Source organism: Streptopelia decaocto (genome assembly GCF_964273445.1).
Source record: "Streptopelia decaocto genome assembly, chromosome: 2".
NCBI classification, from domain to species: Eukaryota; Metazoa; Chordata; class Aves; order Columbiformes; family Columbidae; genus Streptopelia; species Streptopelia decaocto.
Genome location: NC_138655.1, coordinates 139,007,088 through 139,023,821, shown reverse-complemented (window position 1 = coordinate 139,023,821; position 16,734 = coordinate 139,007,088). Strand labels below are relative to the sequence as shown.

The 16,734-nt window shown below is 35.7% G+C and overlaps 1 protein-coding gene across 7 annotated transcripts in view; it reads left to right on the top strand.

The window, feature by feature from the left end:
- Positions 1–16,734, top strand: part of ANKIB1 (ankyrin repeat and IBR domain containing 1) — a 93,840-nt gene that overhangs the window by 59,908 nt on the left and 17,198 nt on the right. For all 7 annotated transcript variants that reach the window (XM_082045651.1, XM_082045653.1, XM_082045650.1 and 4 more), the window contains exons 5-9: positions 4,118–4,235; positions 7,807–8,015; positions 10,264–10,352; positions 12,064–12,208; positions 13,536–13,702. In XM_082045651.1, coding sequence (XP_081901777.1) covers positions 4,118–4,235; positions 7,807–8,015; positions 10,264–10,352; positions 12,064–12,208; positions 13,536–13,702 — 728 coding nt within the window. The remainder of the gene's footprint in view (positions 1–4,117; positions 4,236–7,806; positions 8,016–10,263; positions 10,353–12,063; positions 12,209–13,535; positions 13,703–16,734) is intronic.

Genomic DNA, 16,734 nt, shown 5'->3' with positions numbered 1-16,734 from the left:
ATGCTAATTTTTTTAAGAATGGAGTATAAACTGTGACTCTCTTAACACTGTAGTTAGTTGTAGTGAAAGAAGATCTGTCTATGATTTATGGGCACTGGAAAGGTAACAAGCCAGGAGAGTATTTTGGATTAACTTCTTTGTCTTGGTACTTTTACTTTGTTGATGAACAATGTCAGGAAAAAATCTGTTACATAAAATTTAGGTTTATATTTATCATTTAAATGTAATTGAAGTTACACTAAATAGTATTACTGTAACTGATTTTTTTTTTAACTACTGTAGATTTTGGTTGTTTCATTTGTACAGTCTTTTCCTTTGTTCAGTCTTTTCATTTACTGTTTATTCTAGCATGAGAGCTTATTTGTCTTGGTAGTGTGTCCGTGGTAGATAACAGAAACCTTCATTTCAATCAAATCATGCAGTGTTTTAAATCTACATAGGAAATGCCTGGGAATGAGCAGTACTTCAGATCATCCAGAGCAGTTTTGGCTCTCAGTCAGAGAAATACATTGTGCAATAGCAGAGTATATAATTTCTTAGTTCATTTTACATATGTGCCACTGAACACTGTAGTAATACCCTGCTAGTGGGTGTATCACAGATTTATTGAGTGGAGAGTACTTGGAATAGTTTTCTTCAGTTCCAGAATTGATGTCATATAAATATACATATAATGCAAATATCATAAATACGAGTTATCTAAAATTATTTAAATGTACTTAATTTCTACAGATAGAGAATGGTTTATTAAGTGAAAGGAGAGAAAGGGACTACAGGTAGTTAAGATGTATATGTATTTATATGCATATAGTGCATATACTTAAATGAGTTAAATGGAGTATAGATAATTTTTTAAATATATGACTCCATTAAGTATAGAACTCCATCCACCCGTAAAGGAGGATATTTACATTAAGTGTATTTGACACCATTTAATTATATAGTCATCACTGTAGCAAAGACTTACTTTGCCCTTGTCTATTGTAATAGTACTTTAAAATTGGAAATAATATTAGTTTGAAATGAACTGTTAAAATGATAAGCTTGCATATTAAAAGTACTTTCAGGTGAAAAATACTTATTTATGATACCTAAATATTAGTGGTAAAAAAACTGAGAATAAAATATGTAAAAAGTAGGGCCCTTGAGAATACAAAAGTGTTGAAATCTGTAGTGAGAAGCTCATCAATGTGTTAAAGTAGTAACTCAAATAGTGTATTCCAAAATCATTATGTAGTGAAATGATGCTAATATTCAAAAATGCCTTTTTCACATGAAATATCAATATAGAACTCCTCCATAAATGAGTATTAAAGGAGATTCCTGAGCATCATAAGCTGTAATCAAAATCCTTCACAGTATATGGCAGTGCAGAGATCAATGATGTTTGAAGCAGTTAAAGACAAACCTCTATATTACGTAAAGGATATACATCCTTATCACTAAAGACTGTGTCTTCACAAGTCTCGACAAAACTCTGTCTTGTACACATTAACATTTGTAAAGGTTCTCATTGTATAAAACCTTCACTCTGGAATTTGCAGCTTAAGCTACTTAATAGTGCCAGTCTAAAATTTCCTCCTTCTGGGAACTCATATATTATTTTAAGAAACAAATGTCTGAAGTTTCAAACACATTCTTAAGAAATATTTCCCTCATTACTTAAAAAGATAAAATTAGGATTCTTAAAAACCACAGGATCAAAAAATCCCTGCTGGTTGTGTGGAATGCTCCAGCTGAGATAATATAATAGTCTGTTACTCAAGAGAGATAATTGCCAGTGTTTGACCTAGAACCAAACAGTGAAATATAACTTTGAGCTTGTTTGCATTTCAGAATAAAATACTACATCCTAAAATATGTACATGTGTGACAGGTTTAACAGAAAAAAATATTTTTTTGTGATATATTTGGTGTTCAAGAATTGAGTACTGTTGTGCTGACAAAGCTACTTGTTTTACAATTGCAATTCAAAAGGCAGTTCAGATTCGGTCAAGATGATTTTCTCTTTGCTCCCATTTTTATCAGTATATTTGCACAATTATAATCATTCAGTCACCCAGCTGTTTGTCTGCCTGTCTCCCTGACATGTTTTTATAAATGATCTCTTTTGTAAGAAATTAAGTAGGTCAGTCAAATTCTAGCATGCTATGAATCAAGTGGCCCAGATTTATTTCAGTACAAGCCATTAACATTCAGGTTGTCCTTTACTGAGTCGTGGATGATCGGCAATAGAAGGACATAGAGAAACTCCCTGAACTTGGGCAATCAAGATAAAGGTCAAGACACAGTCCATTTCTCTTCTGGTTTTCTTGTTTTCCCAAAAAGGACAAAGACCCAGTGCAGGGTCATGGCACCGTTACTCTTGCCAATCACAAAGTTTCTAATATCAAGAAGTTCCTGTTTATTTTACTGAGTAGATAACAGAAGAGGTCCTTCTGGGAGTCAGTTATGGTTTTAGATGCATTTTATGAGTCTAGAATGTAGGAAGCATGCTGCATGTTTAGAGTAGGTGTCTCAAAACAACAAAATCATTTAGAAGCCCAGGGTGTCCATTCTCTCCATCTCTTCTGCCTTCTGCTTGGTATCCTCAAAAGGTTATGTGCACAGTAGAGTTTTACTTGAATGGTAAACTTCTGAGGACAGAACCAGTGTTTTCCTTCTGTCTATATATGTGTGCTTGCATGTGTGTGCATATTTATCTGACACTGGAGGGTCCTGGACTATGTTCTACATAAAATCAGAATATAGATAGTAAATAGTAATAGTGTGTGATCTTAACTGTGGTTATCTGTTGTCAGTGCTGCTCTGTGTCCTTTCTTCTCCAAATTGGTGAAGACAATTGCCACTTGGTTACCAGATTCCTAAGTAGTCCTGAGCACGTATCAGTTTTATGTCAAATGCTTTAAATCTTTTGTTAGCTATCCTTTATATAAATAAACCAATGCGTGTATGACTATTTTTTTTACATACTTTCTGTATCCATTGTTTGTACACTTCCTTCCACTTGTTTTTCTCTTCTACCTTTTGGGCATTTTCCCTGTGCAACACTAACAAATATATTTGCTGTCATGTTCTTCCTTTCTTAGTTTTAAAAAGGAATCTGCAAAACATATGTATGCATGTCTAGTATCTTGGTTGGACTGAATTCAGAACCCACAAATTACTGCCTTTTTGTTTTTCTAATTTGACCTTTTTTCATGCTCTAATAAGGGGATGGAGCTCCAGAGCAGGAAGGCCGCTGGATGATCTGCTCTGAGTGCGTAGGGCTATCAGAGATGGCCAGCGTTTCTCAAAGAGAGTTTTGACCTCTTCATGTACAATATCTCCCAACCTTGGCGATATTCAAAAGTTGTCCAGACACAGTCCTGGGCAGCTGGCTGTAGGTCACGCTGCTTGAGCAGGGGGGTTTGACCAACAGGTCCCTTCCAACCTCAAACCATTCTGTGTTTCTGTGAATCTCTAACTACGTGTCTTATCTATTCATGACTGACTTTTCCATTTCTGTGAGGGTGGATATTGCCTCAAAAGACCTGTACCTGATTCTGTTCACAAACGTCCTCTCTTACTATCTCATGTCTCAATGTATCCTCCAGCAGATCAATTCAAATTTAATGGGTCTCAATTCATGTATAAAGTTAGTGTCAGGGGATCTATATGAAGTCTATGTTAACCTGTCCTTTCTCTCGCTGTCTCCTGAAATCCTTAGTTCAAATCTAGTCATGCATTTTCATACCCATACCACAATACTTGCAGTTTAATCACTTCAAAATTCAGCTGGGTTCTGTGAAAATCTAGATTTTTTTTTTTCAGAGGGAGCACGTCAATGTTAGAATAGCTCATCATTTGAACATGGCCTCTCTGGAGAACTCTGGAGATATTGTCTTTTAGATTTTGAAACATACAAAGATCTTACTATAAGTATTGCAAAATGACAGAGTTTCTGTGTAGCTTTGCATGGTCATTGGTCTGCACAATGAGTAAATTCCATCACATCTTACCTCACAGTTGAGATTATAATCAATAACAGTGCTTTGAATGTTTTCATTTTAATATGGAATTAGACTAACTGGAAAATACTACTAGACATAAGTTGTCTTTCTTCTTCTTCTCAAAGCCATATGAGGGGCTAAGACTTCAGGACCTGCGAAGGCTGAAGGACATGCTGATCGTGGAGTCTGCTGACATGCTCCAAGCCCCGCTCTTCACTGCAGAAGCTCTACTGCGCGCACACGGTAATCTAAAATCTTAAAGACTAACAAACTTTTCAGTAAAATCAAAATTGCAGTTGTAGGTTTCCTTTTTATTTCCAAGTAAAAGAGAAGTAACTGTTTATCAAATACCAGGAAACCGTTCATACAGTACTTCAGAAAAAATACAGCTGTAGTATGTCAAAAAGCATTGAGGCAAACAGGGAAGCTGATAGGAAAGTGATTCAAACTAGGAATTATAATGACAGACATTTTAACTTACCTAGTATGGAGAAACAGAGACACAGAAGTAGAACTTCCGTGGTTTTATATGTCATAAAAAGTCAGAATCATTGCGCCTGTTTTTGACATACCTATGGTTTTATGCCACTTTATATTTGTGTATAAAACTGGATCCAATTTTATTTATTAATTTACTCACTGTTGCAATAAAAGCAGTCTTACCATTGTACTAAATGGTTCAAAACTGCCTCGGCAATTAAAGCAAATGAGTGTTTGTCATTTGAAGGAATTTTATAGTTAGCTCTTCTAGTAGACTTTTCTGTGTGTATATCTCTAACTAGTTTAATTTCACTGAAATCAGACTTTGTACTTGTCATGTAGTTTAAACTGTGGTTGTCAGAATGGGGATACACTGAATTCGGAACAGATATACAGAATCCAGACAAAAGTATCTCTCTGAAACTCAGTGGAAGCTTTAGGCTTTGATTCAGTGATTCAAAACTTGTGCTTACTGAAGCATCTGCCTTGTTACTGTGTGCCAGAGAACTACTCAGGCAGTTGCATTCTCATCACTGTGTTACTGGATTAAGCTTTCATACCCTATTGTTTTTGTGGGCTCCTTGTGAAAATAAAAGGGAGAGGGAAAAGTGAAATAGTAAAACGTTATTTTAAACCCACAACTTTGGGCACACTTTCATGAGGAGGTATGCTACCTGAAACTCATCTCTTTTACATTCTTTTTAATAGTTATTATTTATGGTTCTTTTTGACATTGAATTAAGTCAACTTGAACTTGTGCCGGTCTGATGATATTTAAGGCACAGTCATTGCGTGTATGCTTTTTTAATGCTGATTATTTGTGTAGCACTTATAATGTATTTATAATATGTGCAATATTTGAATGCTGGTTTGGATTCTCAGAATACTCTCATTAAGGCTAAATATTTTACTAAATGGGTAGGTAGTTTCTGTAACCTGTGCAGATATTTTGAAGAAGAAAATTATGGCAATACCATTCAAACTTGCAGCACGGTCCATAATAAATCCAAGAGCAGTGAGGTTGATGTAAACTGTGGAGAAACGTCTGCCAGCATCTAGCGAGTCGGAATTGAAAGTTGAGAAGAAATGAGTCTGTGTTTCAAAGGTCATTTTACTGATGTTGCCGTAGTGATGTCGCGGTAACTTAATGCAATTGGCCAGTGCAGAGAAAGAAACACAGACAATTTGCAAGTCATGAGAAAGTCAACTATTTTGCCTGTAGCTGTAGTCATACGCTGGAAATTTTTCAAATATAATTTGTTTTATTTGAAATGAAGGCATAGAATTGGTTCAGCCTCATAAAGGGAGTAACTGAGCTATTTACAAAATGCTTAGACAATTGGGAAACATCAAATGCCAAACCGTAATGTTTTTGAATTTAATCTTGAAATACGTAAAAGAATACTATGAAATCTTCACTTAATTCACATTTAATATAAGAAAAATATGTCTTAAATTCTTGGAAAGATCATTTTTATGTACTAATTTTTAATGGTTTACAGATATGTAATATTTAATCCAACAGACTTTGCTTTCTTTTGTCATACAATGATACCAATCTGCTGACATAGGCTGTAAGAATTGAGGTTTTGTGTTGTTTTTTTCTCATTAAGAGACAGAAGTATTTAGAGTTAGACCAAGATAAAATTATTAGGGTAGTCATGAAAATAAATAACTTTACGATTTTTCTACAAGTGTTTTTTCAAAATTGTTCCTGTTTCTTTTCTAGTTAATGATAAAGCAGTTCATTTCAGGATAAAAGAGAGACAATTCAGCAAAGATAACTACCTCATATTTTACTAAAACTCATACATTAGTAAAGAAAACACAGTAGAATCCATTTAGTACTATGTCTTAACTCTGGGTCATTTTAAAGATACAGTACAAACAAAGGAGCTCAAGAAAACTTTTAGCAAATTTTATCTGTATCTTAGCATCAATCGGCTCCCCGCTGAAAGATGATCAGCTTAGGGTAACTTGAAAAATACTAATAAAAGTCACATGTTTTGAAGTGTCAATATGTTCAGGCTACATGTCTTTAAACAAATGAAAGTAAACTCTAACCCATGATATGTTTTAGTGTCGATAAGTAGGCACCTGGTCAGTAAATCATTCCCAGCTCAAAGGCTTTTTTTCATATTAGAAGGGAACAGATTTTATTATGACAGCAATCATTATTTGACAATGGCAATATTTTATTAAGTTCAGTGCTTAGAACATGCATCTTTTTTCCAGCATTAATACAGTATAGGAATACTATTTGTCTTTTTCCTATAAAATGTAAAATTCAATAAAAATATCACAGGTCTTTTGATTAATAACATTGAGTTTCCAGTGGGAGTACCTAGCATTTAAAAAAAAAATCTTCAAAATATATATTTAAATTGATAGGAAAAAATTGGAAAATTTCTCTTTCCTTTGGAAATTCTGGTTCATCTGATCTGTGCGTAGTGTGAATGCTTTAAGATTCAAATCAATACAGGAATTTTTTAATAGAAAAATTCACTATTCTTAAAATGTATTTAGTATTACTCTTAGGTATCAGAAACATAAAGCGTTTCAAACAATGGTTAAGAAAGGTTTTATTCAGTTTTAAGATATCATACGTAATAAATTTGTTTCAGTTGTTCTTTTTTTTGTGTATAAATGGGCAATGTTAGTTATGAATGAAAGTAAAGCATTCAGTAACACAATTATAGAAGAAAAATGTAGTAAGAATATGTGAAATACTTTGAACAATCAGGTGGGGTTTTATTCTTTTTGTTCCCCAGAAATACGTAACTGTCATATGCACGTATGAAGACTGGTAACTTGTTAGTTCACAAATCTTTTTGTAATCTGACTTTATCTTAGCCTTCTTCCTTCATTTTTAGCACTTGGCTTCATTTTCTTCAAAAAACCACGGTAGATACAAGTCAATCCATATTGAACAATTTTTTTCAAAAAAAAAAAGGGAAAATATTGAAGATTCTGTCGTGCAAGGACTGTTATATTTTGTTCTGTCTTTGCAAGTCACCGAAATTCTGGTTTCTCAATCTCCTAGCTACTACTTGCTGTAAATAAATAATACAAATAATTATATTTAAGACTGATACTACAGGGAATGGAGATGCTTGCAATGCAGTTATTTACATAAAAACATTGCATTATTTATTATCTTGGAATGTGTTCTGTAAAATTTAATGTCTAAAGTTCCATTCACTTCCACTTACCATATTTATTTCTTTCCAGTTTTTTTAGCTTGTGTTCATATATTCTTTTGAGGGCGCAGTTACAAAATATATTCTGCACATTGCAAGCTGCATAATTTGCTATGTCTGTGTGTTTATTGCAGACTGGGACAGGGAGAAGTTACTTGAAGCGTGGATGTCGAACCCAGAGAACTGCTGCCAGCGCTCGGGGGTGCAGATGCCAACTCCCCCTCCGAGCGGATACAACGCCTGGGACACGCTCCCTTCTCCCCGCACCCCGCGCACCACTCGCTCCTCTGTGACCTCCCCCGACGAAACCAGCCCCTCGCCAGGAGACCTTGAGACAGCTGTGGTGAGTTTGTAAATAGATCTGGAATTGTTAGCAGGGCAGAAGAGCTCGTTTCTAAACATAGCGCACGTACGTGGACACGGGAGCTGCGTTGTCATCTCATTCTGAAAATAAGTTTGTGAAGATGGGAAGCATTTCATTGCCAAAAGCGGTGAGCAGAGAGGTTGACGTCTTAAACATTCTATATAATAACACAATTGAGTATCTGGCTAATAGAAAGCACTCTGTTTTCACCTTGCCTGTCACTTACAAAGTAGCATTTTATCCAGCTACAATCACATCAGTGCATTTGGCTCTTTTGAGCTTCTCTTCTCATTTCATACTTATCAAAATGTTCACTTTCATTGTATCCATGTCCCTAAATGTACTCAATGCTGTGAACCCTGCCTTTTGAAAATTTTTTCTTCAGAAAACAAAATTCTCTTTGTCTGCATTTTGAAATGTCAGCCCACTAGTGTACTGTAAGCTTACAATTACTTTTACTATGTGTGGGCTGCTTCAAGCAGTTTACAAGGCTATTGCAAATTTGAAATATGAAAGCATCTTTCATTAAAATCAGTGTGGTTCTTTTGGAAGACAGAGCTCTCTTTTTAATAATCCACAGCTGCCGCAGTATAAAACTTTTGCTCCATGACCTAAGCATTTTTCTAGAACATTATATGCAGTGTTGCAAACGGATCATCTCTAGGTCTCATATTCAAATAAAGAACTTGCATTCCTGCACAGAAATCTTTTATTTCTTTAATTGTAAAATGCTGAAAAAGAAGGTATATAGAAGGAATAATGTTATCGTACATATATTTACATTAGCAGTTAAATATTGTCCGGGAATACTTCCTAATTAAAATGTGTAATGAAAGATTACATGTCTCCAGTTTTACATTGTGTGCTTTGTTTTTAATTGGTGATCCATAAGGCCAGATTGCAAGTTTGGATAATGATCGCCATTCTACATTTAGTGTATCTAAATCTGAATCCAGAGTTATACATTTAGTATTCCGTTCATTTAAAAATCTTATAAAGAGCTATCAAAATAATATTTTCAAAATGTTGTTTATGAAATAATACATGTTCTCATTTTGGCAGGAAAATAAAAACTAAAAGCAATAGATAAAACCGCAAGCTATAAAGCTTCTTTTCAGATTTTGCATTTACATCCTATCTTATAATTAAAACTGTTCCAGTAAATGTTCTCTACTTGATATTTTGAACTCGGGGCTTCAGGAAATTCCTTATTTTAAAGTTAAATTTTAAACAAAAATGAAGACTCGTATAAATTTAATAGCAAACATTTTTTGAAGAATTGTCAGCTTCTAAAAATTTTATTTTGGCTACACAATAAGTGCCTTCATCAAGTTTTGCACTTAAAAGGCCCACTTGTTTGGTTTGCTTTGGTTTTGGCTGTAACACAAGTGCTTTTAAAAAGCAGCATACCATAAGATAACCTTTTGAAAATGTCCTCTATGTGTTTAATATCTAAAGTATTGAAAGCTCAAGTAAATTTTCATGGAATCTTGTCTCCAATGGAAAGAAAAATCTGTCTGTACTCCTTGAAGACCATGATTATTTATTTTCACACCTAACCACAAGCTATGTGTAGTTTCATCCCTATGCTTTAAATATTTTCAGAGTAAGAGTCTCATTATTCAATATTATTTTTTCTATAGTACCTAGTTGTATAAAATTCAGCAGTGGTATCTTCTGTTGGAATACTTTTAGCTTAACTTATTCTTTATTTTGATCAAAAGCCTCAAAGAATTTTCCTAAAAACAGTATCTGTGTAGATTATTACTTAAAATAGTTGCTGCCATTGCACAACCAAATTGTGCTCCGCCTTGATTTGGACCTGATTGTGTGAGATGCTGAACATTTCCTGTAGCCTTTGCCATCTCCAAACTCCATTTCTGGCTGCCTGTGAAGCTGATGAAAAATTCAGGTCCCTTTTGTCCCTAGAACTCTTAATTCTGAGGTGCCAGCGCTCTGCAGGTTGAAGTACTTGCTGAGATGGAGAACGTGACGGAAGATGCCTCAAAATGTGCTGTTTGGATAGGAAGATATAGAAACAGGGATATCTCATCTTTCCCATTTCTGTTTCTATAGCTTAAATAACTTCTTTTCTGGTTACAGAAATTTTCCCCTACTGAGCACTTCTTTAAATTTTTGCTGAGATTTTTCCAACATAATGTGTCCTGCTGACAACATACAAGGCTTTAGGGTATTTCTTAATCAGAAGTATTTTTTTCATCTACAGTGTGACATTTGTATGTGTAATATTTCTGTGTTTGAAGACCCAGTGGATATGCCTTGTGGACATGACTTCTGCAGAGCATGCTGGGAGGCGTGAGTAAACATGCTTTTCTATCTTTTGAGAAACTTTTGTAGTTGTCATTTTGAAGGGGAAAGCACAGAGACCACAAACAGCTAATGTTAAAGTACTGTTTGGCTTTCAAAGAGTTGCTGGTTTGACCCTATTGAATATTTAAGTTGCCATACACCATGGCTATCAACTGTTGTAGGCTTACATAATGTTCGTTTTGGTCCTGACTCAACAAAACTCTTAAGCAAACGTTTCAAGCCCGTGTGTAAATAGATGAGCCTACTCAGTGTGCGTGTGGTGTTGGCAGCGTTGGGGTTTACACTTTCTAAATTAAGCACATGCCTAATTCCATCTCTGAGTTTAGCATACAAAACTTAGGCATCATAATTTCTTCTTTGACTGGAAATGGATTTAAAATGCTTTCTTACATTGAAGGTTAGTAACTGAGGAGTAGAGTTAACTTACACAATCTGTTAGTGTAATGCTCTTGTTACTACGTATTTTTTTTAAAGTCAAAATAGTTGTGCTAGTAAAGACTTGGACATGGACAGTTATGCTAGTATAAATATTAATCGTGCTTCCCAGGTTCAATTATGTCTGTATGCAGTGATTATATTCATCTTTGTCCTCAGTCAGGAGATTGTACCACTTGAATTGTACCACTGTAGTGTCTTGTCACAGCGTCACACCAGCACAGACAGTTCTGCTGCACATCAACCCAATTCCTATGAACCCGTTCCTCCTGTGCTAAGGAAGAGCACTTTCTCTTCCATGCAGGCTTTTATAAGGCAAAGCAAATTAATAGTCTTGCTGCTGTTGTCTTGCAAATTGTTATGCAGTGATGCAGAAGTTACCGAGAGATCAGTGGCTTGACATGGCGCTTCTAATTTGAGTGCTGAACTGTGCGTGCTGTGATTTGCACGTGCACTCGGAGCTCCAGCTCAATGTCAAGCAAGTGCTGGCAGTGGTACCTCTAGGGTGGGATTCGTCTTTCCAAGCCAGTCATTTGAAAGTTACTCGGAGCACAGCCAGGACTGAGTTTTCCCATTCTAAGATATGAATCTAAGACGGGAGGAATTGACAGGCCTCTCTACCTGAACTATTAAAGGATCCCAGGTGGCTCACTTAGAATAGCTGCCTGTCCTTTGAATGATTAAAGTTAGATGACATCCTTGATGTCAGATTAATAAGTTACAGCTTTTAAACTAAGCAACCTTGTGCACTGTCAGTTAAAGTCTGGCTTTCAGCAGGTTTCTGAGCTCGTTCCATCTCACATTCTGGTGCTTAGGGACTGCAAAGATCTCAGTTTAGAAATTTGTTTCCAAGAGCAGACCTATTTTGACTAGCACAGTTGTAAAAATTAATTGCATATCAAATTGATGATTTCCTAGATTAATTACACTTACATGTTCCATTTCTGATTTAAGTCGGAAGTAATGCTCGGCTTAATTAAACATTGCAGAGCTGTGTCTGAGAAATGGCAAGGATGGGAACCACAAACACATAGGGCTGAGCATAGCTGACGGTGCTCGTTTTTGAACCATGACGGTGTTCTTTTTTCTTTTCATTACGATGCTCATCAAATCTGTATCCCTTCTGAGCAGAAACAGGTACTTCCTGTTCTTTGTTTAAAATTTGATTAATGTGAATATCTGTGAACCTAGTATAAAGTAATTAGCCACCTTTTAATTTTTACTTTTTATTCACAAATACTGACTGACAAAATTCTGGCAGATTTTTGAATCTGAAAATTCAGGAGGGTGAAGCTCACAACATTTTTTGCCCAGCGTATGATTGTTTCCAGCTTGTGCCTGTAGACATCATAGAAAGTGTGGTTTCCAAGGAGATGGACAAAAGATACCTTCAATTTGATATTAAGGTAAACTATCAAACTGTTCTTGTACTCTTGAACTATATTTCATTTTATAAGAAATACGACTTCTATGTGAAATGCTGCAGTATATTTGTAGCTTTCCAAGTGGAAATTAATAAATTAATATGTACACTGAATTATTGTTTATCTTATATGCCATAATATTAGTGGTTGATATATCACTGAGAAAGAAGAACATTGTATTTATTCCTTAAGCACAAATGCAATAATTCCATATTGTGTAAGTTAATGCAGTATGAATAAAATTATTTTATCAAACTAATGTTCGAACAGGTAATATGAAGCTTTCATTTTTAAGAATTTTTGGATTATTTTCATTACCATTCAGAAATAGTATGTTTCCCTTTAAAAAATTTATTTCAGAAGTGAATTACTTAATTTTTTGCCATCCAGTGCTTCACATGATCACTATATATATAGGAAGAGAAGTAGGAAAACCTTGAGCTATTTTTCCTGTTTCATTTTTTTAACGTTTATTTCCATCATTGCAACTTCGTTGTAAAAGTGAATTTTAATTCATCTTTTTTTCTTTTATACTAGTATAGTAATGAACTATTCTTTGACATAACGTGCTACTTTATCAATGCTGGCAGGGCAAAAGAAAGTAGAGAAATACATTTTGGTTTATAATACTTTGTGTGACAAGTCTCTTTAATACACAGTAACAGTGTCATACATGGTAAGATGCAAATCAAACTATCGAATCTGATTAATCTTGTACATCTTCGTATTTCAAGTGGCTGGTGATCAGCATAGGTTTGAAGTGAAGTAGTGAAAGTTCCTTTTCCTCCTCATTTATTAGATGTAAGTTTTACAAAAGAAGACCCGATACATTAAACAGAAAAGGCTGGACGTAAATTCCTGTGTTAGTGTACTTCTGATTTCAGGCTTATTGCAGGAGGGACGTGTTGTGGGATTTTTGTTTCAATCAATAAGGTTTTAATTATTTTCAACTACAGGAGTCAGTTCTGTTAATTAGTGTATTGCAAGTGCATATATAGTAGAAATTTCCAGTAAGCCATATCACAAAGGAACTGACTTGCACACATTCAACATTTTGTTTGCGATGTAAGTCATTTGCATCTTAGCCTAAGTCTGGAGTACTGTTGTTATTTCAATTAAAAAAAAAAAGGGTGGAGATAAAACTGTTCACCTTTTGTAACTATTTTTAAAAGCTTATCAAAGTAGCTACAAGATTGTCCTTATGCTTTTTGGCTTTGTTACATCAAAGGAAGATTATGGGTACAGATTGTTTTCTAACAATGACAAAATCTGATCTTATGTGGTAAAATCTTTTCCTTTTTTTCCTCAGGCCTTTGTTGAAAATAATCCTGCTATTAAATGGTGTCCTATACCAGGCTGTGAAAGAGCAGTAAGGCTAACAAGACAAGGATCAAATTCAACAGGATCAGATACACTTAGCTTCCCCATGCTAAAAGCCCCTGCTGTAGATTGTGGCAAAGGACACCTTTTCTGCTGGTTAGTACTAGAAACTTACCTACATAAACTCACAGTCACTGCTGTTCCAGGGGTTAATTAAAAAGTCCCACTTAGCACCATGCATTTGTGTGGGATGGTATATGACTGTACTATCTTGCATCCATGGACCAGATAACTTCATGTCCATAAATATTTTAGTATTTTGGGGCACAGCAAAGGTTTATAATGCTGTCTTAGACATTATTGGCACTGTCTGGTGAAAAACAGCGGCATGGAGTGCTATGAGTTGTTCTGAGGGGACAGAGAAGTGGGATATTGGTGAAGGGATTTTTGTGTCTGCTCTGGATAGTGGTAGAAACATGGCACATTTTGAAGAGTAGCACAGAAAGTCAGCAATTTTTAGCTCTCGCTGAATTTTGGTAGAATTGCAGCAAGGAAGCTGGAGTTTAAACAGGACTATGAATGACCTTTTGCTTCATACATAGCTGTTCTGTTTGCCAGGTCTCTCCAATCGTTGTTTCACTTTAGGATCAGCGCTTTATGTTCTGATGAGTTTTAAGATGAATACAAGCTTGAGAAGGAGTAAAAAGCCATAAGTCATTCAAAAAACATCCCTCAGATTGCCTGTTTTCAGCACTTCCAAGATAGTACAACAAAAATATCAACCAAAACCAAAAAGTAGTGGGATATTTTTCTGAAGTACAGAGCAAGCCCCCTCTCCTAGTTTTTTGAGATTGTCAGACTGTCAATTTATGACTATTGTAGTGGGACGTCCTTTTCGCTGCTGGAAAATCAAAAAGGCTCAAACAAAGCATAGACATCCAGGCAAGCTGAGTAAGCCTTCTTTCCATTTTTCAATTGAAACATGAAGCGAGAAGAAGAGATCCTGAATAATCTGCATGATTCCAAGTATGATAAGACTCTTAATGAAAGAAGCTTCTGATTTTACTTCTTTCCACTTATGAATGGAAAGGAAGAAGGAACAAGAGGAAAGTAGACATAATGAAACAACTACAAAAGCCAGAAAAGAGAACTTCTTGGGAGGAAGCTGTTCACAATGGACGGGGAGCTTGGAAAATGACAAATTCTGTTGAAACAAAACAGAAAATCTTTTTTACCAGTGAACATAAAACAAACTTCAGTATTATTCCACAAAAACGTGAAATCCTTTCATCCTTGCTTCTGATTACAGACAAAGAATCAATTTTTCTGTTACCCTGAAGGGACAGAGCTTGAGACCACTTCAGTGTAATGTTGACATGATCCTTCAGAAATCGGCAGCTTCTGCTTCCTTTGCATGGGCTGAATGTACGAGCTCTTGAGAATGTCCCCTGAGTGTGAAAATGTCCTCTCAGTGCCTAATTTTTATAAGAAATGTCTTTTTTATGTTGCCTGGTAGTATTTCTGAATGTTCTTTTTATTTTAATGCTTTGAGATATTGCACAAGCAAAGCCAGTTAAGGTCTTGAAAAAGACCTCACTTTAACAGCAAAATGTCCCAGAAGGCCTTTCCCAGACCTTTTTTCATCCCTGCAAAATGGAGTGAAGAGTTTCAGCAATGGCAAGAAAGTTCTGCTAGCAACTAAAGCATCCTGCAGTGCTATGAATCAGAACCATTTGCTGAGGACAGCCATGTTAGTCTTATGGTACAAAAACCCTGTGCATCAATGGGTTCCTCTGGAGAAAAATAAAGTGTATTCTCAGTTCAGAGGGTTTTCATCATGACTGTATGCTTAAAGGGAGTTTGCTCTATATCTTAAAAATCAATCAGCACATCTCGCAGTTCCCTACTTATGTCAGTTCTGCAAGTTTTGCCCAGGTAATCCACACATTAGACATCGCAATAGCAATTGATGCTGAATTTAGTAAGAGATTCTTTGGAATTTATGTACTAGAAAACCCCAGCCAGCCCCTAGACAATCACCTGGGTTTGTTGGATCTATAGCCTTCTTGCTCATGAAAGCAAGAAAATTCTCTGAGTCTATTGAGCAATTTCCTTTTTTTTTATGTGAAAGTAGGAGTGTTCCTGTTAAGTACAGAGTTCCTTAGAATGTATTAAATTTTTCATTACCCACCACTAACACCACCTTCAACAAAATGTAATCTGTTCTTACAAAGTTCTGTTCCCTTTCAGAAAAAGCATTCTGAGATATTTAAATGTAGTACAAATGAAAACTGTGCACAAATCCTACATCTGTGTATTGTAAGACACATTCAACCTATTAGAACCCCTTCAGGCTGTCTCAGAAGCACAGGGAATTGAGGCAAGCAGACGCTTCTGGAAGACAGTTGCAGCAGGTGGTGCACACTGAGTTTTGCACCTTCCCTCCTCGCTCCTTTCGTCCTAGGTGGAGAGGAGGAGCAGAGACATCTCTACTGGTGCACTTGGGAAGCCAGTTGTAAGTTGCAACAGTGCTTTGCCGTTTTGATTCAAAATTCATTATATGGTGCAAACATTATCACGAAGGGAAGAAAAATCCTGAACTGCATTCTTCTTGGACAATGCTTTTAGCCCTTCCGTGAATTTTAATTTGTTGAAACTTGCTGTGATTCTATTGAGTATGTACTGCACCTTCAAATAAATCATCCTGCTGAGTGTTGAGGAAGTCAGTCTGGGGAGGCTAACGCTCTTAATTGTCACAGCCCTTTGTCATTAGTTCCCTTCGTTCAGTGCTGTCAGGGAGTCTATCCAAAATACAACTTTGTTTCATAGAAGGGTTTATGAGCAATAGGGTCAACGCTCTTGCTCTAGTAAGATGGCATCCCAGTATAAAGCCCTTTGTTCTGGAGTGTGCTGAGGAAAGAACTTCCATGAGAAGCTGTTCTTTAACACTGTTGTGACTATAGTATAGATACAGATACATGACATATATATGATTGCACTTCTTTTGAAATTCACAAGTTTACAAATTTGAAAGCATCAAAGACACAACCTTCCCCCACCAGTAAAAGATTGACTAATCAGCTTTTAACTTAAAACTGAGTTTGTTTAAGTTAATTTTTGCTAATTTCAGTCCTTTCTGGGAACAAATACTGTGTGAGAGGTCTTGGCTCCATGAAGTCAATTATTTG